The 16,894-nt window shown below is 43.8% G+C and overlaps 1 protein-coding gene across 1 annotated transcript in view; it reads right to left on the reverse strand.

Annotated features, from left to right (window-relative positions):
• The window catches only part of TRDN (triadin), a 271,057-nt gene that overhangs the window by 206,650 nt on the left and 47,513 nt on the right, over positions 1-16,894 (reverse strand). The window contains exons 7-9 of the mRNA XM_045010301.1: positions 11,727-11,786; positions 5,821-5,880; positions 1,597-1,653 (exon numbers count right to left, since the gene is read on the reverse strand). Coding sequence (XP_044866236.1) covers positions 1,597-1,653; positions 5,821-5,880; positions 11,727-11,786 — 177 coding nt within the window. The remainder of the gene's footprint in view (positions 1-1,596; positions 1,654-5,820; positions 5,881-11,726; positions 11,787-16,894) is intronic.

Genomic DNA, 16,894 nt, shown 5'->3' on the forward strand with positions numbered 1-16,894 from the left:
ATAGGATTTTCAGTTGAAAGAATACCAGAAACCCACCCCCTCATGCCCTGTTGCCCCAGAATATATGTGGCAATTGGAAGATTCGTACATTTTATCCAAGGCATATTTGCCTTGCTAGAGAAGAAAAGTGCAATTTCTTTCAGTGAAAAGCTGCACAGATCATGTGCTGGAACAAAAAGGTTGTTGCAATAAATAAAAGCAAGAAAATTAACAGCTATTTTTGGATATAAGAGAAGACACAAAGCAAGAGATGGTAAACACCATCTCAGAAAAGTATCCACTAAATTGAAAACTGATACAAGAGAGAAAGCCTTTGTTATAGTCAAATCCCTGAATCCAATTTTGGAGACGAGGACAACAAGAAACAAAAACACAATACTCAGTTGCTCATTACTCTAGCTACGCAAGAATGGTTCATGGACTCCTTGTATTACAAAACAAGAGAACTAAGCAAGAAATATGTTGTACAAAACTTAAGACAGGAACTGCTCAAGGCCTTTAGCCAAATATAGGGTTGCCAAATTTCTAATCGCACAAAACCGAACACCCTAGCCCTGCCCCTTCTCCAAGGCCCCGTCCCCTTCTCCAACCTTTCCCCGAGGCCCTGCCCCTGCTCACTACATTCCCCCCTCCCTCGGTGGCTCGCTCTCCCCCACCCTCACTCACTTTCAATGGGCTGAAGCAGGGGGTTGGGGTGCGGGTGAGAGCTCTGACTGGGGGTGCAGGCTCTGGGGTGGGGCCAGGGATGAAGGGTTTGGGTGCAAGAGGGGGCTTCAGGCTGAGGGGTAGGGCTGAGGGATTCGGAATGTGGGAGAGGGCTGTGGGTTGAGGCAGGGGGTTGGGGTGCAGGAGGGGGTACGGGCTCTGGGCTGGGGGTGTGCCTGTCCTGGCTCCATGCTGTACCCCAGAAGCGTCCAGCAGGTCCAGCTCCAAGGCAGGGGAGGGGGGGCAGGAGGCTCTGCGCACTGCTCTCACCCGCAGGCACCGTTCCCACATCTCACTTTCGCGGCGATTCCCAGCCAATGGGAGTGCAGAGCCAGTGCTGGTGGGGGGGGCACAGTGGGCAGAGCCCTGTGGCCCCCCTGCCTAGGAGCTGGACCTGCTGGATGCTTCTGAGGCGCAGCGCGGTGCCAGGACAGGTAGGGACTAGCCTGCTTTAGACCTGCAGCACCACTGACCAGGAGCTGCCTGAGGTAACCCCTCATCCCTGGCCCCACCCCAGATGCCTGAAACCCCAGCCGTAGCCCTCACCCCCCCTCGCACCCCAACCCCCTGTCCCATCCCAGAGACCCATCCCACACCCTGAACTGCTCATCCCTGGCCCCACCCCAGAGCCTACATCACCGCTGACTAGACTTTTAACGGCCCAGTCAGTGGTGCTGACCGGAGCCACCAGGGTCCCTTTTCGACCCGGTGTTCCACTCAAAAACTGGACATCTGGCAACCCTAGCCAAATAGGCCCGAGGAAAGATTAGTTTATCATCAGAGAAGTCATGCTGAAACAACTACACATTCTAAACAGACCTTCATACCCAAAAAAGAAAAAAAAACAAAACCCATAAAATAATACTAAATCTAAAACTAATCAATAATTACCTTTTGGAGGTGCTTTTTCAGCTTTCTCCTGTTTTTCAGGTTTGGTTTTGTGAGCAACTAGAAATAAACAGACACGATATTGTACTTATTTAAAAAGACAAAGAGTTCAGATGGAATGAGTAAGGAAAAAACTATGTCAATTGACATCTGGATGCTGGGGCCTGATTGTGTGAAGGAGGAATTGGGCACATTCAGCTACCATTCACTTCAACTCACAAGACTGTTCTCAAATTAGAGATCTCATATTTTGTGACATTTATGGATGTAGTTCATCAGAGTTCTCATTTAAAGCTCTACTCGGGAGGAAAATTATGTTTCACTGACATTGCATGATCCTTTGCAAGAGGGCACACTGAAGGCAGCCTTGGAATAGAGTTCCACAGCCTGAGACACCTCACAACTGAGAGTTACCTTGGTAGTGAAGACAAGCCCTGAGTGTAAGTCAATTTAAGTTATGCTACTTCAGCTATGTGAATAACATAGCTGAGGTTGACTTACCCCAGTGTCTTCACTATGCTGCGTCAATGGGAGACACTCTCTGGTCGATTTACCCTACTCTTTTTGGGGAGCTGGAGTACTGGGATCAACCAAAAAGCACTCTGCCACTGATTTAGTGCAGGGGTGGGCAAACATTTTGGCCCAAGAGCCACGTCAGGGTTGCACAACTGTATGGAGAGTTGGGTAGTAAGGCTGTGCCTCCCCAAACAACCCGGTCCCCACCCCCTATCTGCCCCCTCCCACTTCCCGCCCCCTGACTACCCCCCTCAAAATCCCCAACCCATCCAACCCCCCTTCTCCTTGTCCCCTGACTGCCCTCCCAACCCCTATCCACATCCCTGCCCCACAACAGGCCCCCTGGGACTCCCACTCCCAATCCTCCCTGTTCCCCATCCCCTGACCACCACCACCCCAGAACTTCTGCCCCATGCAACCGCCCCTCCTCCCTGACTGCCCCCCAGGACCCCTCGCTTCCTTACCCAACCCCCTCCCTCCTTACCCCCTCACCAGCAGCAGGAACTCGCAGCCACAACACCCGGCCAGAGCCATCTGCGCTTCCCACACTGCCCAGCAGGAGCAGAGGGCCAGAGCGCAGCCCACGAGGCAGTGTGGCTGCAGGGGAGGAGAGACAGCTGAGGAGGGGCCGGGGACTAGGATCCCCGGCTGGAAGCTCAGGGGCTGGGCTGGACAGTCCCGTGGGCTGGATGTGGCTCGTGGGCCATAGTTTGCCCATGTCTGATTTAGTGGGTCTTCACTAGACATGCTAAATCGACACTCACTGTAGTGGTGTAAGTTAAGACAGGCCCTCATTTTGGTTGAAAGTAGTGCAAAGTAACAACAGTCATATAATCAATCACTAATATTTGGAGATGGAGAGAAAACTAGCCAGGAAGAGACCAGGCACTACATGGACTTCTCTTTTTTTTTTTTAAGCCAGTAGCCCGAGTCACATTCTGTAGCCCAAAGGTGGTTGTAGAGTTGGAAATCCCAGTGTAGTTCCTCTCTCTACCAGCAGCCAAAAACGCCCCCTGTGGCAGTTTTAGAGACTTTCACTTTACTATCCATTTACATTATAAGATGCTTAGGGAAGGACCGAGTTTTCTCCCAGTATTGAACAGCACTGATCACACCAATGGCTCAACAAAAAAATAAAAAGTAAAAGGATTTACTAAGGAAAAGGATTTATTGATATCACTGTAAGTGACACATTGGACCAGTAGATGTTTGTAGAACAGAACCATTAGACTGTAAGCTCTCTACAGACACACAATACAGGCCCCTGCCCTAAAAGCACCAAGCACAGTTTGGAGCATAAAATAACTGATTAGTTCTACATCAACTCTAAGTTATGGGCCTGATGCAGGAAATTCTGAGTGAAATTATATGCCCTATCTTATGCAGGAGGCCAGACTAGATCATAATGGTCCCTTCCGACCTTAAAATATATTACAGTCTTAGATCTGCTCCAATAGTAATAATGCAAACACTGAAGTTCATGCAAAGTTTGACAAATTCTGCCCAGATTGCAATTTTGCTGGTCTTAGAACCATAGAATATCAGGGTTAGAAGGGACCTCAGGAGGTCATCTAGTCCAACCCCCTGCTCAAAGAGGAAACCAATCCCCAGAGAGATTTTTACTCAGATCCCTAAATGGCCCCCTCAAGGATTAAACTTGCAACCATGCATTTAGCAGGCTGATGCTCAGACCACTGAGCTATCCACCACTGCATGGACATTTTCACAATAAAAATATTGGGGAAATGAACACATTCACCTCATGACAGCATTTTGCTAATTTCAATATGTAAACCCATGTTAAATGAAGATAATAGCAAAGCTCTTAAGGGTGAAAAAAAAAAGTGGAGGTGAAATAAAAAAGTGTTTAGTTTTCACAAGGCATGCCAAAACCAAAGATGTGATTCTACTAAATGCCAGCTTCACTGCTGGTGAGATTTGTTGACTCTTGCTAAGCTTTGTTTATGTGTTCAAATTATTTCAGCCAAAAGCTGTTTTGTCAATAGCACATCCATAGCCGGTTAACCTCCAGGTTAAGACCTTTAAGAACTGAAGGTCCATGAAATCACTGAAATCTAATTATACTGGAAGGTACTTATACATTTTTATATGAAAAAAACAGAATAATCCAGACATACAAATATTACCTTCCTACTCACCTCAGGCAAGTTCTTATTTTTTTTGACAGTCAAGTATAATAATGATAGGGGTTTTATTATTATAACTCATCAACATAAAGGGCATGTGAGTAGATTTTGTGCTTTGGATTTATTTTAATGGCATTTTCACAGAACAATCATCTACTGGAGTTAAAAGGTACTAATGAAGTAGTTCATATGCCAGCGGGCATCTGGAGAGGTCACTGAGACCACTCAAGATGTCAAAATGTATGCAACATGAGATTAGAGTCAGTAAACAGATGTACGCACCATCTCTAAGGTCTCCCATGTCTGTTTTCATTTCCCAACCCTACCAAAATACAAGGTGCCTTGATGGCACAACAGTGGTACCATGAGAGTAGCTAATCAAGAAGAGTCAAGCTAACAGAGTTGACAAGTTGAACAACTGCCCTAGGAATGCTGCAATCAGGTAATTTTGTTGTTGTTTGTTTGTTTTAATTATGCAGTTGCTTCTGAAGCCTGGATAAAAAAACAACATTTTTTATTGGCTACTAATGATAGTAACTTCTGTTTAATTACACATGTAATTGTGAGGGCATAATAACTACCACACTTTATTTTATTTTAAGCTTCCGTTTCACAAATAAAAATAAAGCATATTCTTGTGGGTTTCTGTCTCTCACTTCTCAACACACCCAGGTCAGGCAATAATCCCTCCACAATGCACCCACTGGAATATTTTACAGTGTGGGTTCCCATGTTTCGAAGTTAGGCATGCACAATTGCACCCATGCATTTGTGCATGCTTACTTGACACACACAAATACCCAACATGCACATGCAAATCTGACATCCGTAGGTGCACATGACTAACTGTATACCAAACTGGGTTTGTGCATGTGAAAACACCTGTATACATCTGGTACGGGGGGCATATCGTTATTCAGGCATACAGAAATGTATGCATGCACTTGTGTGCCTACAAGACAGTACACACACACCCCTGTATTTTCAAAACCTGTTATTTTTTACTGATGTTTCAAAAAAATATAATGGTATACATTGATTTGACACTGATCCATCTTCGAAGTGTTTTTCATTAGTCCTATTCTCTAATACTTATGTTGCAGATCTGCTTACTCCTTATCTAGTTTTAAACATTGTTTCATGTTTTCCACCTCACTAACTTTATTTAAATTTTATCTTTGAAAATAATCAGAGAATATGCCATGTTTTACCTGAATACCCATATTTAATATACTTTTATACTTGCAGGTTATTGTGTCATTAAAACATACTGGACCTGATTCTCCACTCCCTTGCATCTCATGCAGGCATCATCACCTGTGCAACATGCATGTAAAATGCAACCAAGTTAGAATACTTGGGCCAGATATTCAGCTAATGTAAACTGGCATAGCTCCGCTGATTTCAATGAAAATACATTGCTTCACACCAGCTGAGGATCTGGCCCGAGGTGTTTATGCTGACTTTTCACAGGTTTAAAGGACTATATGATATGCAAAGGAGTGGAGAATCAGGCCTGGTGTACCCTGAAAAATATTGAGAGATCATGAAGAGAAATAATTACCTATGGGTTTTTCTTTCTTTTCAGGTTTTTCTGGTCTTTCAGATTTGTCTTTGTACATTGCTATGAAGAAATAAACATTTATATTTGTAATAACAGATTTCACAAACTCAGAAATTAAAATAATTCTACAGTAAGACACAAAACCAAACAGTGAATCTGAGCTGCTAATTTGTACTATATACCATATACTCACCATAACACATCCTCAGAAAACTGCCAAGTGCAGGACTCAAACTCACAGTAAAGGGGTGCTGTGCGGCTCCAATGGCCACAACATATCACCTTCAGCCCCCTACTTATTCTGGGGGCAAGCTGCCTGCACATTTGCAGATAACTTTATATGATTTACCAGCTCAGCTCGAGCCACTCCAACTCCAACTTTTTCTTGGAGTACCTTTTAAAATATTCCTCCCTCAAAGGGGCAGTGGGTTTTGGAAACTAGTTGAGATCAATTCTGAGCAGATGATACCAGTTTGAAGAAGATCAGAGAAATAGTTACACACACATACACACACACATGAAAATTAGAGCAATAGTTATACACAAACACACACACACACACAATGTGCACAAAAATAAGCACTGTAACATTTTGGCGTTACATGATTTTTAAAGATGGCTGTATCCCAGAAACGCCTTGCTCAGATGACCTCAGACTAGGACCACCAACCCTACCTAGGACCTTCATGCAGCAAAGAAATTTTCAAGACAATCTGAGTAAGCATATAGACTTTGGAGCACTTAGAAAAGTCAATTGTAAACCAGTAACATAGTCTCAAGCTTAACTCTAGTGGAGCTATCGCCTGACTATCCTAAAGCTCCTTTGTCAAACAAGAGGAGACAGACGAGATCTGTTAGGGAATGTTAATTACATATATAACTGGCAACAAAAATAAGAAAGCAGGGAGTATTGAGCCTCTTGCTTCCTTCAACAATAGGCTGATTGCTGCAGAATACGGGAGAATGCAAACTCCTGCACTAACTAAATGACAAAACATTTATGTGGGTGGCTAATTATTTCCCACGTCTATTCTATCTTTCCCCACCCCATCACTAAACATTTTCTTAATCTTCATAATGGAAGATAATTAGAAATTAGAATACAATATTGTGTATTTGCCGCAGATTCAAATCTTGCGAATGAAATGTATTTAAATATGTAATCATGGACACAGTGGAACTCACAGAGATCTCAGATATGTCACAGTGAAACTGTGTTTAGAGTGAAGTATACTAGCAGTCCAGAATTGTTTGAATGTATTGCAATGTGAAAACAGCTATTTTACAAACAATGAACCTCCATTTACAGAGAAGTTGTTCATTAAAAAACAAACAGAATGGCTTCACAGTAAATAAGTGGCTTGGATTACAGGTGCAGGGAAGTAAGGACTCAGAATCCCCATTGTACCGCTGTGTGAGCTACCTAGCCCTTGGCTCCGGCTGCACAGCACCCACTTACTTCCCACCCAGCAGTGGATGGAGCTTTGATTCTGATTCCCAATATACTAGAGAGCACGGAGAGTTCTGTAATTTGCTGTTGGCACAGACCACATAGGTGCTGAAACTAGGAGAATGAGGTTACTGCCACACCCTCTGGCCTGAAGTGGTTTCTATCATATGCAGGGTTTACAATTTGGTTCAATGGCTCTCAGCACCCGCACCACACATATTGTTCCAGCACCCCTGGCAGGCCAATAGCAAATTACTACCCCTCAGTGCAAGAATGAAACAAGGAAGAAATTCTTCCACAGAGGGATGTTGTTGAGGCACGATGCCTCCAGGGGCTACTCCTATAATCTACTAATCATCCCTTGCTCAGGAGTGGACATAAAGACACAATCTATCACTTAGATTTATGTACAGATGCCCACTGGGTTACGCAAATCCACACTTACGGAAAAAGTTCCATAAGCTAGAAATAGGAGGGTTTGGGGGGAGGGAGGGGTTGGGGGTGAGGGGGTTGCGTAATTGCCAGGTATACGTTTCCGACTTACGCAAAATTTGAGTTAAGCAAGGCGTTCTGGAACGGAATGCTTGGGAAGTTGGGAGTATCTGTAGTACAAATGAAAGAGAAACCTATATATTGCTCTAGGTACCTTTTATATAAGAACATAAGAATGGCCACACTGGATCAGACCAAAGGTCGATCTAGCCCAGTATCCTGTCTTCTGACAGTGGCCAATGCCAGGTGCCCCAGAGGGAATGAGCAGAAGAGCCCATTCCCACCTTCTGGCAAACAGAAGCTAGAAACACCATCCCTGCCCATCCTGGCTAATAGCCATTGATGGACCTATCCTCCACGAATTTATCTAGTTCTTTTTTGAATCCTGTTATAGTCTCAGCTTTCACAACATCCTCTGGCAAAGAGTTCCACAGGTTGACTGTGCATTGTGTCAAGAAATACTTCCTTTGTTTTTTTTTAAACCTGCTGTGCCTATTAATTTCATTGGGTGACGCTTAGTTCTTGTGTTATGAGAAGGAGTAAATAACACTTTCTTGTTTACTTTCTCCACACCAGCCAGGATTCTATATATCTCTATCAGATCCCCCCCAGTCGTCTCTTTTTCGAGCTGAAAAGTCCCAGTCTTATTAATCTCTCCTCATATGGAAATTGTTCTATGCCCCCAATAATTTTTGTTGCCCTTTTCTGAACCTTTTCCAATTCCAATATATCTTTTTTGAAATGGGGCGACCGCATCTGCATGCATGTGGGCATACCATGGATTTATACAGAGGCAATATGATATTTTCTGTCTTATTATCTATCCCTTTCTTAATGATGCCCAACATTTTGTTTATTTTTTTGATGGCTGCTGCACATTCAGTGGATGTTTTCAAAGAACTATCCACAATGAGTCCAAGATCTCCTTCTTGAGTGGCAACAGCTAATTTAGACCCCATCATTTTATATGTATACTTGGAATTATGTTTTCCAGTGTGTATTACTTTGAATGTATCAACACTGAATTTCATCTGCCATTGTGTTGCCCAGTCACCCAGTTTTTTAGAGATCCCTTTGTAACTCTTCACAGTCTGCTTTGGACTTCACTATCTTGGGTAGTTTTGTATCATCTGCAAATTTTTCTACCACATTGTTTACCCCTTTTTCCAGATCATTTATGAATATGTTGAATACTACCAGTCCCAGTACAGACCCCTAGGTACATCATTATTTACCTCTCTCCATTCTGAAAATGACTATTTATTCTTACCCTTTGTTGCTTATCTTTTAACCAGTTACTGATCCATGAGAGGACCTCCCCTCTTATCCCATGACTGCTTACTTTGTTTAAGAGCCTTTGGTGAGGGACCTTGTTAAAGGCTTTCTGAAAATCTAAGTACACTATATCCTCTGGATCTCCCTTGTCCACATGCTTGTTGACCACTTAAGAATTCTAATAGATTGGTGAAGCAATTTCCCTTTACAAAAACCATGTTGACTCTTCCCCAACAAATCATGTTAATCTATGTGTCTGATAATTCTGTTCTTAAGCCCAATACTGAAGTTAGTTTTACTGGCCTGTAATTGCCAGGATCACCTCTGGAGCCTTTTTTTTTTAAATTACCATCACATTAGCTATCCTCCAGTCATCTGGTAGAGAAGCTGATTTAAATGATAGGTTACATACCACAGTTAGTAGTTCTGCAATTTCACATTTGAGTTCCTTCAGAACTCTTGGGCAGGAGCAGCAGGTTTGTAGAAATGTTGGTGGTGCCCAGATCGCCCAGAGACCACCCCCCAAAACTCCACCCTCCCAAACTCCACCCCCCACCTGCCTAAGACTCTGGGAGGGAGTTTGAGTGGGGGGAGGGGGTCTGGGGTGCAGGCCTTGGGAAGGGGCAGGGGACTGAGGTGCAGGAGGGGTGCAGGGTGCTGACTCTGGGAGGGAGTTTGGGTGCAGGAGGGGTGAGAGGTTGGGCTCTGGGAGGAAGTTTGGGTGGGGGAAAGGGTCTGGGGTGAAGGCTCTGGGATGGAGTTTGGGTGGCTGGGGTAGGGGGTGGAGGAGTGGGTGAGGGGTGCAGACTCTGGGACGGAGTTTGGTTGCAGGCTCTGGGAGGGAGGTTGGGGATGGGAAGGGGTGCAGAGGACTGGGGTGCAGGCTCTGAGATGGAGTTTGGGTGATGGATGCAGGCTCTGGGCTGGGGCAGGGGGTGGAGGTGTAGGAGGGGGTGAGGTGTGCAGGGCTCTGGGACAGAGTTTGGGTGCAGCCTCTGGGCTGGGGGTGGGGGTGCAGGCTCTGGAGGGAGTTTGGGGGGCAGGAGGGGGTGTGTGGGAAGGGGGAGGGGGTGCAGGCTCTGGGAGGGAGTTTGGGGGAAGGAGGGGTTGTGTGGGAAGGGGGTGGGAGTGCAGGCTATAGGAGGGAGTTTGGGAGCAGAAGGGGATTTGTGGGAAGGGGATAGGGGTGCAGTCACCATGGGCCCATCGAAATCGCCACCTATGCTCTTGGGTGAATACCATCTGATCCTGGTGACTTATTACTGTTTAAATTATTAATTTATTTCAAAATCTCCTCTAATGATACCTCAGTCTAGGACAGTTCCTCAGATTTGCCACCTAAAAAGAATGGCTCAGGTTTGGGAATCTCCCTCACATCCTCAGCCATGAAGAATAATGCAAATAATTCACATAGTTTCTCCACGATGGCTTTATCGTTCTTGAGTGCTCTTTTAGCACCTCAATCGTCCGGTGGCCCCACTTGTTGTTTAGCAGGCTTTCTGCGTCTACTGTACTTAAATTTTTTTTTGCTATTACTTTTTTGAGTCTTTGGCTAGCTGTTCTTCAAATTCTTTTTTGGCCTTCCTAATTATATTTTTACACTTCATTTGCCAGAGTTTATGCTCCTTTCTATTTTCCTCAATAGGTTTAACTTCCACTGTTTAAAGGATGCCTTTTTGCCTCTCACTGCTTCTTTTACTTTGTTGTTTAGCCACAGTGGCACTTTTTAGGTTCTCTTACTATCTGTTTTAGTTTGGGGTATACATTTAAGTTGAGCTTCTATTATGGTGTATTTTAAAAGTTTCCATGCATCTTGCAGGGATTTCACTTTTGGCACTGTACCTTTTAATTTCTGTTTCACTAACCTCCTCATTTCCACATACCGGGTAGTTCCCCTTTCTGAAATCAAATACTAATGTGGTGGGCTGCGGTGGTGTTTTCCCCACCACAGGGATGTTAAATTTAATCATATTATGGTCACTATTATCAAGTGGTTCAACTACATTCACCTCTTGGACCAGATCCTGTGCTCCATTTAGGACTAAATTAAGAACTGCCTCTCCCCTTGCGGGTTTCAGGACAAGCTGCTTCAAGAAACAGTCATTTAAGGTGTCAAGAAACTTTATCTCTACGTCCCGTCCTGAGGTGACATGTACCCAACCAATGTGGGGACAGTTGAAATCCCCCATTATTATTCAGTTTTTTTATTTTTATAGCCTCTCTAATCTCCCTAAGCATTTCACAGTCACTATCACCATCCTGGTCAGATGGTCGGTAGTATATCCCTACTGCTATATTCTATAAGTTTAAAAAACAACATAACGCATCTATCAATCCATCAGCGTCCATGTTGCACTCCCCATCAGTACCCAGTCTGGGCTGGGAAAGCTAATGATCCAACCAGTGGACCAAATTCAGTGATGAGTCCTGGTTATGTGCCACCTGAGAAATGTTGCACATACACTAAGAAGAAGATCTTAGCCTTTATGTTCAATAAAACCATACAGATAGTTGATATATCCAAAAGTCCTTTAAAATCTCCACTCTCCATACAGTCATCCTTCATTATACTTCCTCCCTCCATGAAAATAAATGGACTTTGCAGCATGCCCTGAACATCAACAGATGAGACTATTTTGGACCAAAGAGGAGTCAGAATGAATGCCAATCTCAAGGACTGGACACCTACCTTTTGGTTGTTCTTTCCGTTCAATCTTCTCTTGTTTTTCAGGTTTCACTTTGTGAATTACTAGAAATACATAATAGTGACATAGTCATCTCTGTTACATATGCCACAAATTCCTTCAAAATGATAAAGGGAAAGTATTTGCAAGATACAGTAATGGATTTCAGCTCTGAATCACAGATGCCAGTTTCTCATATATAACAGCAATCTTTCTTAAATTTTCCTATTTGATTACACGTACAACAGAAATATGGACCATTTTTTCTAACAAATGAGTCTGTTTATGCTTGTGAAAATTGTTGGATCGTGTATCTGCACCGTAACGAACTATTCAGCCACCTTAATCTCATTTGCAGGATTTGTTTTTGGCCCACTGAATAAGCATGCTGCTCTTGGATCCCAATGTGGGAAACTATTTTGACAGCAGCACTTTCTATTCTTAACAGAAAATGGCTCACACATTGCCTTCCAAGCTGTTTTTTATTTTTGGATGTTACTTCAACCAAAAAGACGGATTAGCAAGGGTACATGTCTGTAATAAGAACATAACATCAGAAGAATAGCTGTTTAAAATACAGATAGCTGCACATCCTGCCTTTAGCAGAGAGACTTGATGCCTGTAGATAGTCAGCTGCTGACCCACATTCTTGCATAAGAGTTTGGAATCACAGTATCCCAGCTCATAAAGAACTGCATGTAAAAATGCCCACCCCCATGAAGGACTAAGTTGGTGGTGTTTCATGGAATAAGGAAGAGACATTTTCTCTCTAACCTCAATTTTCATACAGTTATGCCAAGTGGATGACTTGTCACTTTTGCATGCATATACAGAACATTCCTGCCCTGCTCTACTCACAATTATTTTTTTTAGCAAATTTTACTTTACCAGAGGTGCTAAGAAGAAGCACAAATGACGTGATTTTCTTGTTTAAATATTTCTTTCTAAAATCATGATGGTGTGTGTATTTCATTAAACCAAATATTTGTTGCAAACGTTCCCTAATTTCATCATTTCCTCACAAGTGAAAATGTTAGCAAATAAAATTTCAATAACAACAAGCAAACAATTTTTATTACTACTCACTAGTGTAATGGGAAGAGGTAGTGGGACTTTTCAAAGCCACCTGAAGGATTTGGATACTCAATTTACACTGTAATGAACGGGAACTGAGGGTGGCATTCAACTTTTAGGTGCCCAGAAAAATCACAGGAACAATATCACGATCCACAAAGCCCAGTTAGGCACCTAGGCTCCCTAAACAATGAATGGGGAAAGATAAGTGCCTTAGAATGAGTCCACAAAAGCCCACACAGATGCGGAGCCACCTAAGCTAACCAATGGGAGCAGCTGTCAAGAGGGGTGTTTCCTAAATCCTATTCCTCTTTGGGACACAGCCCCTAAATTTGGGCTGCAGGGAAGTGTCTATCTCTGCTTAGTGAACAGGAACCTCCTGGACTCAGGCAGCTTAGGAGCCTCTTGCAGGAATGAGGAGAGGTGGTGGTGATGATGCAGCTGCTGCCATCCACCTTATAACTTTTAGCCCAGTGACTAGAGCACTTGCTTGGGATGTGGAAGCTTCAGGTTCAACTCCTTCGTCTGCCAGAGGTGGGAGACCCCTGTTTAAATCCTAAGGAGAGTTCTCTAACCACTGAACTACAAGAAGGCCCCACAGCAGACTGTCCCAATCTCTTGTGCCGAAGCTGTTCACTGTGGATGTGGATACATTCTCACTCTCTCTTTGGCCCAATAACTATTTAAGTATTTATCCATAGTGAAACAGTCATTTGGGCCAGAGAGAGAGAGAACAAGTGAAAGAATGGCTCTGTAGTCCAGTGGTTAGGGAAAAAGCTTTCAAAAGGGAGATGAAGGGATGCCCCACATCAGATTATCCTATAGTTCACTGTTAGAGCACTCTTCTGAGATGTGGGAATTGATCCCAGGTCTATCACATCCCAAGCAAGTGTCTATGTTAAAAGTTTTTAAAGGTGGCCACTCCTCTAGCCACAGTTTGAATGGGACCCAATCCAGTAAGCAGCCACTGAGCACAGCTGCCAGATTGGGCCCTGTATCTGAGGCTTAGTGAGGAGATATACATCCAGACGCATAGAGGGAGGCAGCAGTGCACGTGCCTAGAGGCAGAAACATAGGTGTCTAGGGAACTTTTAGCCTAAAAACTTAGGCGCCAAGTGAGTTTAGGTGCCTATTGGGTTTGGCAAGAGTGTTGTGGAATGCAGTGGAGCCAAAACTGGGACTTAGATGCCTAAGTCTGGGGTTTAGGTGCTAATGTTTCTTGATGGATCTGGGCCGGGGTGTCCAAATCCCTTATGTGGCTTTGAAAACCACAGAAGTAATGTACTCTTGCAGGCTTTGGGGATTCAGTGTCTGTTTTACGATGCTCAGTTGTGTAACAAGGAAAAGTAAGGTGGTGTCCTCTGTCCTTACTCCTTTTGGCAGGGGTAAGGATGTTGAAGCAGTAACAGGACTGCATGCTCTTGCATGATGGTTGCATGTAAAAAAGCAGCAAATTCAATTAGTGTGCACAACTTTTCATAGAGCTGTGCTGCCAGCTTTTGAGAGAAAGTCGGCACAATTCTGCAACTGACAGCTTTCCTATTGGTTGTTCATCCTCTGTGATGCATGAGCTTTTTTACATTTGATGACACTCCTTGTAAATGCTAGAAAGAATGGCTGAACTATGCAGAACAGGGTGATGACCATTCATGTGTCTTCTTAGCCATCAATGAAATGGCTGCACATGACCTATTAAGACTATTTAAGGTGTCATACATGTATATAGGAGACAAATCGTCCTTCATAAAGGCCCCTTTCACTCCACTTCCCTACGGCATCTCCCTATTTCATGTTTTGGCATCAGAGACCAAAATGAACCTTGAAAGAGACATGCTGAGTACAAAGACACAAATTATGCAGAGAGGGCCTGATTCTCATTTACACTAAGGCCCATGTACACCCTCATGGTAGGCTGCATAAAGGGCCCTTAAAGTAGTTATGAATGTAATTTATGCCCATTTTAAGGTCCTTTTGCATTACCAGAGTTATATAAAGTGACCTTAGCATAAATGAAAAATATGTATGCTTCCATAGGCTGCAAGGTAAATGCAGGGAGCGCAGACAAATTGGCTCCTTCGTGAGGGATTAAAAGTAGTTTGATGAAGCTGGGCACGTAGCCTGGAATGTGGATAAGCATTGTGGAAGGCTGGCATAAGCATAAAACATTTTTTTTATAAGTAGTAGGCTGAAGGAGTGCTCTAATTAGTCTGAGAGCCCTATCCTGCGTGTTGGTATCACAGTAGCCTCAGAATATGCTAATCTCAGATTGTAGAGTTTAGCACTACCTCATATGGAGACAGTCAGAGCTATGACTTCAGGCAACAAATTTATGTGGGAAGGGCAGGTGTTGCCAAAATTAAAGTGATCACAGTCCAGGGCTGTGGTGATGAGGCACTTTTGACTCCTCAATCACAATGAAGGTCTGTATCAGTCAGGCCACCTGACTCCACTGAGGCCTTTTGATCTAATAAATTTAAATGTCACATTTTCATAAATTAAACAAATGAAAATAAACTCATTGCTTTTTCTGGAATCTCTCCATGGTCAACTTAGAAGGGAGCCTCAAAGCCATATCACATATAATACCTCAATTTCTACAGAACTGGAGGCCTGGATGAGTAGGCCCCACATTTTTTCAGCGCTAGCAGGAGTCAGACTAGAATAATATGAATATCCTTCTCTTCCTAGAGTGCGTAAATCATTCACTTAACAAAGCTCTCAGTCTCAGTCTGACCAGGGCCAGGCAGGTCCTAAAATCAAGATGGAGTCTTTGCATAGCAATGCAGTTATGCTACACATCTGGATTTATATACAGCACTTCCATATATAAAATTGGGAAATGCCAGGTTTAAGGTTGCCTGTGCAATCTTAATTTGGCCCACTTGGGTCTAGACATTATGATATAGCCCTGCATCTAAAAAGGGACTTAGGTATTGTGTGACACGTAGCACCTAGAAAAACGACTGGACTTCACAAAGCTTGAGTTAGGTATCCAGGCTCCATATAGAATGCATGGAGAGAGCTAGGCATTTAAGAATGGGATCCACAAAGACCAGCGTGCTAGGCAGCTTCCTGCCTATGCTATCCAATAGAAGATGCCGATGAGATGGGTGTGTCCTAAACTCTGCCCTCTCTGGGAGTAAGGCACCTAAATCCAAACTGCAGGGAGGTGCCTAACTATGCTTGGGATCCACAACTAGGAACCCTCTCCTGGATTTACACAGCTAAGCCATTTTTTGCAAGAAAGACCAAAGGAAGAGGTGGTGATGGTGCTCTGATTTCCCTCGTTGCTTTTAGTCCAATGGTTAGAGCACTCAGCTGAAATGTGTGAGATCCAGGTTCAATTCTCCTTATGTCTGACAGGGAGAAAAGATTTAAAGAGAGGTCTCCCACTTCTCAGGCACATGCCCTAACCACTGGGCTATGGGATAGTCTTGTATAAGTGTTTATCAATCTCTCTTGTTGAATCTGTTCCACTTTTAATAAATAAACAAACAGTCATTGAGCCAAAGAGAGAGACTGACTCCGTAGCCTGGGGGTTTGGGGACCCACATAGGAGAGCCAGGATCCAATTCCTCTGCTCCAATGACTATTTAAGCTTTTATCCAGACTGGATCAACTTCAACTGGGGATTGAGAGAGAAAGAGAGAGACTTCACTAAGCTCTGTGAGATTCAACACCATTGTTTTTCTTCTTGCTGTTCCCTGGCTCTCTCACCTTCCAACTTCTGCCACAAAGGAGGTCCTACAGACAGTCTCCTTCACCTCACATCCCGTCCTGTGGACTGAATTCTTTACTTTGTAACCTTAACGTTCCTTTAATGTAGTGTTTGGTATGCAATTGCTATGCACATTAGATATGGTCCCAAACCAGAAACACTGAGCAGGTCCCACGAAACATTGGGAAGATTACTGATCTGGATATGAAATTCAGCATTCAGGATCATATCTATAATCAGAGGTGAAAGTAAGCCGGTACACCCCGGTACGGAGTACTGGCAAGAGCTGGTGCACCATACCGAGGCGGCACGGCTTCCCCAGGTGGCAATTTAAAGGGCCTGGGGCTCCAGCCACTGCTGGGAGCCCCAGGCCCTTTAAAT

Source organism: Mauremys mutica, chromosome 3 (genome assembly GCF_020497125.1).
Source record: "Mauremys mutica isolate MM-2020 ecotype Southern chromosome 3, ASM2049712v1, whole genome shotgun sequence".
Classification (NCBI taxonomy): Eukaryota; Metazoa; Chordata; order Testudines; family Geoemydidae; genus Mauremys; species Mauremys mutica.